The 10,605-nt window shown below is 41.9% G+C and overlaps 1 protein-coding gene across 1 annotated transcript in view; it reads left to right on the plus strand.

Annotated features, from left to right (window-relative positions):
* Window positions 1-10,605, plus strand: part of LOC102859696 (thioredoxin reductase 1, cytoplasmic-like) — a 50,371-nt gene that overhangs the window by 27,215 nt on the left and 12,551 nt on the right. The window contains exons 10-12 of the mRNA XM_006888555.1: window positions 2,738-2,845; window positions 5,276-5,371; window positions 6,343-6,477. Of these exons, the coding sequence (XP_006888617.1) occupies window positions 2,738-2,845; window positions 5,276-5,371; window positions 6,343-6,477 (339 nt within the window). The remainder of the gene's footprint in view (window positions 1-2,737; window positions 2,846-5,275; window positions 5,372-6,342; window positions 6,478-10,605) is intronic.

A 10,605-nucleotide genomic window follows, 5' to 3' on the forward strand; every position in this document is an offset into this window, starting at 1 on the left:
CTATCATATCATCTGCATGGAGAGATAATTTTACCTCCTCTGCCAATTTGGATACCTTTTATTTCCTTCTCTTACTGCTATCACTAAGACTTCCAATACAATATTGAATAAGAGAGGTGATAGTGGGCATCCTTGCCTAGTTCCTGTTCTTAAAGGGAATGCCTTTAACCTCTCTCCATTGAGAACAATGTTGGTTCTCGGGTTTGCATGAATACTTTTTACTATATTGAAGAAATTCTCCTTTAATCCTATTTTGTTGATTGTTTTAATAGGACTTCATTCTTGACTTGCCTTTGGCTTTGTCAACATCCCAATTAAATGTTAAAACACTTCCCCCCCCCCTTATTGCAAACTTAGTATATCATGGCATTACCATAATGGAAAATAAACAGGTGCTGATGAAGTCCTTGCATTCAAATACTGTCTACCCCCCAGTGGACTGGTAATGTGTGATATAAGTGGATAGCTAGAGCAATCAGTGATTTAGAGAAATGAGGGGATGGGTTGATAACAGTGACTGTAACCATGGACCCAAACATATCAGAGATCCTTTGTTCAGATCTGTTGTTCATAGGGTTGCTAAGAGTTGTCGACTTATGGCAGTTAACCAGTAGCGTAATTACATAATCCCCTTTAATTTTGACCAGCAAATGTTCATGAAAACACTCACGTTTCTGAGACTGGTGCACAGCTCAGACTTTCCTCCTGACCTGAAGCGAGTGCCTGTCTGTCATGAAATTCAGCCCAAACAAGCGATTTTGTTGTGTTCTTTTAGGTAGTGTTGCCTTTTGTCCTGCCAGGCTTTTAAGTTAGTTGAGACCAATTTTCTCTTTCTAACTTGGTTTTTAAGGTTGATTACCTGCAACTTTGCTTCTAGGATTGATTTTCTTTCCCTCAAGTAAACACATGCCCTCTGTGGATAACCCCGTTCCTTTTGTGTTAGAAGTTCTTTCTACTCTGGCCTGTGAAAGTGTAATTTGCCTCCAATCCTGTGTGAACTTGGGTCATTTTTCAGTGCTTTTCCTGTACTGTGAGTTCAGGAAAACTGTAAGTTCACTACTTAGCCATAGTCTTGGAGGGACCCCACTAAGACTTCTCTGTGCTGCTCCGTCCTCTTTAGTATTCTTCCCTGAAACTTCAGTCCACTCTAATGTTCTCGAAACATCAAGCTACCTTGTTTCTTTGACCCAGAAAGACCCCTGGGATTTCCAGGAAATCTCTAGACTAAAAGCCTAAAGCTACCTCCAGGCAGCAAACTGTAGCAATCCTTGGGCCCATCTGTTTGTTTCCTTTCTCTCAGTGATGGTACTGCCTACTGACCAGGGTCAAATTTCCTGTATTTTTCTGGTTTTTCTTGTTGCTTAAAGCTTGAAGGTAATTCTAACAAAATGGATATAAATCGATACCTGCCTTTACTTTTAGATCAGAATTCTTTGGGCTTACATTTCTTTACAGAACAAGATTATTTTTTGTTTCTGAAGGGTGGGTCATTTTAAACATTCCACCCTACTGTTCTAGAAGAGTGAGAATTGTTTCTTTTTTTAAAAATGTGGAATGTTACTTGCTAGGTTTTTACCAAATAGCATTTACATAGCAAACCTCACAATTAAAAAAATAGCAGGAAAACCTTTGCTTTAATACAGCAATTAGTAAAATTGTTTGACTCAGAATGTCTTTTGTCATCTACACTTACTAACATAAAGTATGCTTTAAAAAATACTGCCACAAAGAATTACATTTTTTGGTTTCTATGGTCTTCATTACTAGTTTAGTGGCTGAATAATAAATACACAAGATAAGGCGCTCTGGTGTGGCATCGTCGCTAAATGTTCAGCTACAACTGAAATGTTGGCAGTTTGAACCCACCAGTAGTTCCACAAAGAACTGCCAATTTGTTCTTGAATGGACTACAGCCTTTGGGATAGTTGTCTTTTCTTGTACAGGGATTGATTCCACGGAACCTAACAATAATGTAGACATTAAAACACATTACTGTAACATTATTGCGGCTATAAATGAGTACTGTAGTTATGCTCAATTAACACATAACAGCTTTTTACATATACTGAGTTCTTTTTCTCATCACAGATTTCTAAAAGTAGGATTATTCAACTAGAAAGTATAGAATGTTTTTCATTGACTCTGAATATGTAATCGTAATGTATTTTTCCAAAGACATGTATTCGTTTCTGTCACTGATAATATGGGCTACCAGGATTGGAGGGTGCTCTGGTGTCTTGTCCATAGATGGAAAGTTGTGCTGCTCGCCCAAAGGTTGAACCTCTCTGGACGTTCATAACCCACCAGAGGCTCCTTGGGAGAAAGGCGGACAGTCTGCTTCCATGTGATTTACCGCCTGTGAAACCCAGTGGAGTACCTGCCATGAGTTGATTCTGACTTAATGGCAGTGATTTTGGATTAGACACCCTTACCAGCACCGAGTATTGTTTTTAGATCCTTTATTGAAGGGAGAGAAAATACGTCATTGTTGGCAACTTCAGCTGGTAGATAAATGGAGAAGCCTCATGAATAATTTATTATCAGTATTAACCAGGCATAAATTCTACCATAGTTTTATCACATAAACTAATGGTTACCAGTATAATAGTTTCATATCTGGGAATGTGATGTTAAATACTTTTATCATTAAAGATCAGTAAGCCTGCATTTCCTGCTCAAGTCTTGAACCTTTTTGAAAAAAATGTGGTCTGCCATAATTCTCTTTATTTTGAAACAGTGTGACTATGAAAATGTTCCAACAACTGTGTTTACACCTTTGGAGTATGGAGCCTGTGGCCTTTCTGAAGAGAAAGCTGTGGAAAAATTTGGGGAAGAAAATATTGAGGTGAGTTCTGGTTTTTTGGTTGTTTTTTTTTTAACTATTATGCTAAAGTTCTACTCTTTTCTTCAAATTGTGTAAGTAATTTCAGCATTACAAAAAAGCTGAAACATAGTACAAAGACCTTCCATAATCTTGTTTTCAGATTTGTGTATTGCATTTTACTCATTTGCATTATACTTTTCATACTGTTTCTCAGTCTCTGTATCTGTACACATATGTGTATCTTTTCTCCTAAACCATTTGAGTGTAAATGGAGTGCCCCATTGCCCCTAAATACTTGAAGATAGATTTTTTTGTTTTATAACCACAATTTAGTAAACTACTTTTAGGGAAATTAATACTACTTTAATGTGATCTTCCTTCCATTTTCCAATTTTGTCAGCTAACTCCATAAAATGTTTCCTCCTTTTAAAACCACATAGTGGTTTCTTTTATGAAGATACTGTTGTTGGAAATATGAAAAAGTAAAGAAACTGCAAAAGGAAAAGTAGAAATACTAGCTACATGTCTACTGCCTTGCTAGTAGAATTAACTTCTTTTACATTTTTCCATTTGCCTTTTATGTGAGAAGGATGATGCTAGTTTTTTTTTTTTTAAATAAGTAAATAATGCTATATGGGCGTGAAAGAAATCCATTCCCACTGAGATCTTAAAGAATGTGTCCCCACAACAAAGGCACCACATCTAGTGAGATTTTTTTTATGACATGGAGAAATGTTGATCTATAAAACTCTGACAGGGGGAAAAAAAGAATGTCAGTGAGTTGGCCCATGTGCATACTATCTTATTATTTAGCTTTACTGTAGTGTAAGACAAGCATTTTACAGAAAGGAGCAGATGAAAGACATTTCCCAATTATAGAATCAACCGATAGATTGAGTGTTGCTCCTTGCCCTTGGCACATGTGTCTGGACCCACTTCTTTCACTGTTCCACCAGCATCCCCTTCCACCTTCCACTCCTGCCTATGTCATTCAACACCTCTCTTCCCCTATCCAGCCCTTGATCAGTTCAGGTCTCAAGCTTTCTGGGCTTTTGTGATGCTGAACGCCTTGTGCTGCTGCCAGTATATCTTGAGTTTCGGACCTCTCCAGAGTACTGAAGAGCAACATTGTCAGTCTGGAGACTAAGGTGTATCTGATCCAGGCCATGGTCTTACTTGGCTATGTATCAGAAGGCTGGACAATAGGGGTGATAGAAGAATTGATTCCTTTGAGCTGTGGTGCTAGAGAAGAGTATTGAACATACCATGGACTGCTAGGAGAACAAACAAGTTCATCCTAGAGAGGGTGAAACCAGACTCTTCCTTGGAGGCAAGGGTTCTGAAGCTTTGTCCAACATACTTTTGGACATGTTTCAAGGAGGGACCAGTCCTTGGAGAGGACTTCCATGCTTGGGAAGGTGGAGGGACAGTGCAGGAGAGGAAGAGCCTCAATAAGATGGATTGATTCAGTGATTGGGGTAATGGGGGTAGGTGTGTCAGAGACAATGAGATTGGCACAGGATAGAGTAGGGTATAGGGCTGTTGTACATAGGGTTGCTATGAGTCGCAAATAATTCAATGGCACATAACAACAACAGTCATAGGCCTCTGCTACGCAGTAATTTAAGATGATATCCTTAATTGTATTTTTTCCTGTTTGTGATGTATACATTCTATTACAACGTGGACCCGACTCATAGCTGACTCTCTGGCAAGTTTTCTGAGGCAGTTAATCTTGCAGGAGACTACTCATCTTTCTCCCACAGAGCAGCTGGTGGCCTTGAACTGTGTACCTTCGGGGTTGCAGCGCAGCTTCTTTCCACTAGGCCACCAGAGCTCCCTATTACAGCATGAAATATTTATTATAATATCATAATCAGTGTATTTTTAAAGAATAGCCAGCTAAATGAATTTTGAACTGAAGGAGAGGGGGAAATAGTCTTTTTGTCATTTGGACTTAAGTTGATGAAGACTCTGGAAGGATGTTCCACCACCCTTTTCCTTCTCTCTTGCTATTTTTGCTTCACTTTCTTCCTTCTTTCCCATCTTTCCTTTTTTTTTTTTTTTAAGTCTAAATGTTAATTTTTAAATGGTGAACCATTGAATTGCTTCAATTGTTGGAGGTCATCACTTCTTGCGCACATTATCCTTCCCACATAAAGGAACAAGACAGTGCTGTTTATTTTAATGGCTTCTTTCTCATTTAATCGCCCTTTGTTGTTGTTAAAGTTTACTCTCAATGAGTCTGAAGGATAACCAACGGATAAGCTAATAACAAAACGACCGCGAAGTGAAAGAGTTTAAAATCATGTATTTTCTGACCAAATTTCTGTTTAATCCATGAATTATATTTTATTTCATGAAAGTCTTAATTATTAGAAACCTCTCCTGCCTTTGTGCCACACCCACTGTTTACTAAACTTAAGATAACTTGTGCTTATATCTCCTTAGGTTTACCATAGTTACTTCTGGCCATTGGAGTGGACCATTCCATCCAGAGATAACAACAAATGTTATGCAAAAATAATCTGCAACATCAAAGACAATGTGAGTGCCATTCCCATCTGATACCCACAGAGATTTTTCATTGCGTAGTTCACACTTGTTTCAGTAGTTTACCTGTCTGCCCAGCTGCGCACACGTGATTAGAGGGCGGGGACCACAGCCCATCAGCTGGACCTCGCTCATCCCTCACTGGCTAGTCAGGCAGTCACCACTGAGTGCATGATCCAAAGGAAGTCTTAGGTGTTTGTGCCTATAAAAAGAACAGTGAAGTCACCGCTGTCCAAAAAGAATGAAAATCAAAAAGGAGCAAAAGTAACAGACGTTTGAGTCCCTAAGCAGCTGAAAACAAATGGGCTCTGATTTTAAAATTTCATTGCCCATTTACTCTGTGGAAACCCTGGGGACTGAAAGTCAGTTTAGAGGCAAAATCCTTGACCTCTGAGATCTGAGAGTTTGTTTTCTTACTAACAAAATGAAGAATACATTGATGTTATTTTAAACTTTTTTCACTTCTGCGCATAAGAAAGAACGACATTTTACTTGGTAAGCAAGGACACAGATAGGAACCCATACCTATGAACCGGTATATAATCAAGTTTTACAACTGAGGCTTTAGTGGTTTTTAAAAAAAATTTTACTTGAATTTTTGTTCTTAGACTCATCATAGCCCTTTTATCTGGAGCCTTGATAACCAAGTAGACTTAAAGACATCCCTGCCCTTCAGTAACATTTTCCAGGAATTTTGATGCTTCAGAAGCTCTGGACAGTTTTAGTTTTAATATTTTTCTTTTCAGCACTTGCCTCTGCCTTCCTTGGTTGGAACACCAAGCATTCAGTATTAGCCCACGTCAGGGAGTCTTTAGCCTAAACAGCTTTACTACAAGCCACTGGTTATTTGTAAAATACATAGTTTCAGACAAGGCTGGGAAAGTGTACCAGGCTGTGTAGGAAGAAAAGGGAGGTGAGGGGCAGAAATGTCAGCTTAGCTGTGTCGCTTTTTTTCTACTTTGTAGGAACGTGTCGTGGGCTTCCACATCCTGGGTCCAAATGCTGGAGAAGTGACACAGGGCTTTGCAGCGGCGCTGAAGTGCGGCCTGACCAAAACGCAGCTGGACAGCACGATCGGAATCCACCCCGTCTGCGCAGAGGTGAGTGGCCAGCACCGCGTGGCTCCCTTTACTAATGTGCTGTGGAAACGAGGGTCCAGTGGCACAGCTGGGCTCCAGGCCTCCTACTCTTCCCACTGTGCTCAGGCCGCTTTTGTACCCCTTGTCAATGACGAAGCATAGCTCAGAGAAGACCATGTCTCTCACAGTTTTTTCTTCTTTTAAATATTTATCAGTCCTGGTGTGAACTGGTCCTTATTGTTAACTTACTTAAAGTGATGGACTGATTTCTAGAGATAGTCCTCAGATTTTTAATGTATAATATCTGCTAAGTTATTTTTCTGACAGTCTGTTGACGCAGTTCCCATGGAGAAAGAGCTTACATCCTCTTTACCTCGGAGCCACCTTGAGGGTAAATGTCTGCCTTTTCAGCTTTGGTTATTAAGGCGTGAGATTTGGAAGTGATACTTTTGAGAGTTCAGGCAAGTGGCAGAAGTGGAGATCGCTTGGTCTGGGCCACTGGGTGTCACTGTTTCTTCACGCTTAGGAGTGATCGTCACAGAGCAAGCTGCCGTCAAACCACAGAGAAGAAAACAAAATACACCACATGGGAGGGTTTGGTCTCCATCTGGAGGACACACCTGGATTATAGAGCTTAGAGGGAGTTCCAGTTATTAACAGGCCACTGTACCCAGTGGTGTCCATGGTGTTCTTGATGCTGCGTGTGCGCGTACACACACACACAGACACGTGTGCACATCCATGTCTTGTCTCACGGGGCAGGTTGTTAACTGGATGCCCTCTGCTCTTGGTTGCCCTTGTACAGCTCACTCGTGGCTGAGTCTTTGAAATGTCAGTTTTGAGACCTGAAAATGTGTCTTTGATTCCTTTTGATCTGCCTTTTGTGTCCTGGTGTATGATTAGTCACTTGGCAGATAGAAGCATAAAATACTAGTATGTTTAGAGATGAGGGCATCATTCATAAATGCTGTTTTTGTGAATGAAGACAAAAGGAAGCATTAAAAACAAAATGTGAAAATCTAAAAGCACCTAGGTTACAGCCCATAGATAATATATGGGACATCTCTTATTCACTGCAGTGACTAAGACTGCCTGCCTAGGGAAGAAACTGGTTAAACGTCCTTGTTTTCCAAAATACCCTTAGTGGAGACATGTAATAATTTTGGTGCCAGTGCTGGGTGTTCACCAGCTGCAGCAGCCATCCATGGCAGATGTGAGCAAGAGTCATTTCCCACCTTGTATAGAAGAGCGCTTCACATCAGCTCCAAGTGGGCTGATGGAGAGAAGGTTGCTGTGCGTGCCTGCTTGGAAATGTGTTGCCACCCGGTGGCAGTGAACACAGTTTCATCTGCAGCGCTGCTGGTAGCTGGGCTGAAAGATGCGGAGAAGAGGCAGGGCATCCTTCTGCTGGAAGTCCGCCAGAGTCCTGTTCGCCTGGCGCGGTGGTGGTATTGACCCCTTATTAAGGATTTGATGCCATGTTGGTCCTCTTAAGAGATTGACAGAGGCTCACTGTTCCATTGTTTTCATAATGGGGTTTTCCCCTTTCTAGTCTCATCTCTGATTAATGAAATGCTAAAGATTGGGTGACATCTCTCACTGGACAGATTTGAGCTCAGCTGTGTGCATAGCCTTGTGCTAGGCAGTGTGAGCAGATGGCAGTGATTTGACAGGAGCCCCAGGGCAGGGAGCCAGTGAGTTCTAGCATCAGAATGACCCCTCCACATCTTTAGGTAATGGATATTGAGATAGAGTGATTTCTGAGGGGACGGATACAACTCATGCAGTTGAAAGACCCTCAGTATTGCTTGTTGAAACAGGGAATTTAAAGAGAGAAACCAAAATAATCAGACTGGAAGAAGTAGGTGGGAAAATCATGGGACTGTAGCTGTGACGCGTTGGGCTTCAGCTGAAAGCTTAAGGCAGGGTCGTGGCATGACCGTGCGGATCATTGGGGACCTGACAGGGAGGAGCTAGCGTGGACAGTGTGACGGCAATGTGGCTGTGTTTGAAGACTGACTGTGTGCCCCGGGGTTCTCACAAGGACACCATGAGGCTGCTGGTATAAGGCTGCAGATCACCGGAGAAGGTTGAGGACAGAGGCTGTGGTTCGACCAGTAGTTTCCAGGCACACCAAGCTGGACAGGTGCTGGTCTGCTCCCCTGGGTGGTCTTACCATCTTTGTGGCGTAAAATTTAAAAATTGGAAGTGATTTCTTGGTAACAACATACATGCAGTTGTGACATTAACCTGACCATGTCACCCAACTTTTCAGAGATTTGATTTCCCCTTTCTGTAAAGCAGGGTTAATCTAATTGCTCGGGACTGAGTAGCAGTGGTGTGTAATGTGGCTCAGGGAGTTTCTGACATCTGGAAGATGTTCAATATCTACATCTGTTAGCTCTGCTTTTGAGTATTTAATTATAGAAAATGTGACTTGACTGAAAGGATTTCAAATGAAAGTTGAGAGGGTGGTGGTTGTTAGTAGGTCCTGTGGAGTCGGCTGTGACTCATAGTGACCCTGTGACAGCACACAGATCGGGGCCTCCCCACGTCCGGCACCGTCCTCATGATGGCCGGTACGCTCGAGCCCACTGTTAAGTCACGGTGTTACTCTGTCTTATTGAGAGGGTCTTGCTGTCTTTCTGGGGCCCTCCACGTTACCTAGACTTTTAAAATATCTCCTGGTTATGAACTGTTTGCTCAGAAACTAGATTTTAGGAAACCAGAGGTTCCCTCATCGCTCGCTGTGGGCATCTTCTCTGTCACCTTAGATGGAAAGTCAGCGTCCCATAAGCAGTGGGTGTCTCTTTCCCCTGCCCTGTCCCCCGTAGTGAGCGCTGAAAAGCTTCAGTCTCTACATAGAGCTTTCCTGGTGATTTCATCTACGTGAGATCATACCTTCTTCTGGGCACGAGCTTATTCCACTTAGTATCCCCCCTCCCCCCCCAGTTTATAAATGTTGTTGTACGTATTAGAAATTTGTTTCTCTTTAAGGCTGAGTTACATTGCATGATGTATTCAGGCGTTCCTCTTTTTATTTTGTCAGTACTGCTTCTTTGTTCTGGTGGTGGTTTGGGTTTGCTCCTTCTTTTAATTTTTATTCAGATTGAAGGTTTCTATCAGCCTTGCGTTGAGGAAACATTGGTGCAACGTTTCCCGCAGCATATGCTTTCTTCGTGTCTCCACATGCCTATATACCACGTTTCATGTAGTCATTCTTTACTTGATGGACATGTGGGCTGTTTCCATCCTTTGTTGTGAGTACTCCTGCAGTGTCTATTAGTATACATGCATCTGTTTAAGTTCCTGCTTTTAATTTGTCTAGGTAGGGCTCTAGGAATAGATGGTATACCAGCTGGCATATTTCAGCTAACAGGTGCTTCCCTGGACATGCTCACCAAGTTGTGCCAAGAAATCTGGAGAACAACCATTTGGCCAACTGACTGGAAGAGATCTATAGAACAACCATTTGGCCAACTGACTGGAAGAGATCTATATTTGTTCCCAACAGAGTGTGGAAACTATAGAACAATAGCATTGATTCCACATGCAAGCAAGATTCTACTGAAGACTATCCTAAAACGACTGGAACAGCACATCAGCAGAGAACTGCCAGAAGTCCAGGCTGCATTTAGAAAGGGTCGTGGTACTAGGGATATTGTAGTTGATGTTAAATGAATCTTAGCTGAAAGCAGGGAATACCAGAAGAACATCTATCTGTGTTTCATTGATTATGCAAAGGCGTTTGACTGTGTGGATCATAACAATCTGTGGCTGATTCTGAGAAGAATGGAAATCTCAGAACACTTGATTGTGCTAATGCGAAACCTATTAGACCAAGAAGCAATCGTCAGAACAGAGCAGGGAAACACTGCATGGTTCAAAATGGGGAAAGGTGTGCCCCAGGGATGTGTCCTACCGCCATGCCTTTTCAACCTGTATGCAGAAGAGATTATCCGGGAGGCTGGGCTCTATGAGGAGGAATGTGGGGTCAAGATTGGTGGATGATCTGTCAACAATCTGCGATACGCAGATGACACAACCCTGCTTGCAGAAAGTGAGGAGGACCTGAAGCGCTTGCAGCAGAGGGTCAAGGACTGCAGCCTTCAGTATGGTTTGAGGCTCAATATCAAGAAGACAAAGATT

This window comes from Elephantulus edwardii, unplaced genomic scaffold (assembly GCF_000299155.1).
Source record: "Elephantulus edwardii isolate Elephantulus edwardi_28Jun2011 unplaced genomic scaffold, EleEdw1.0 scaffold00068, whole genome shotgun sequence".
Taxonomy (NCBI): domain Eukaryota; kingdom Metazoa; phylum Chordata; class Mammalia; order Macroscelidea; family Macroscelididae; genus Elephantulus; species Elephantulus edwardii.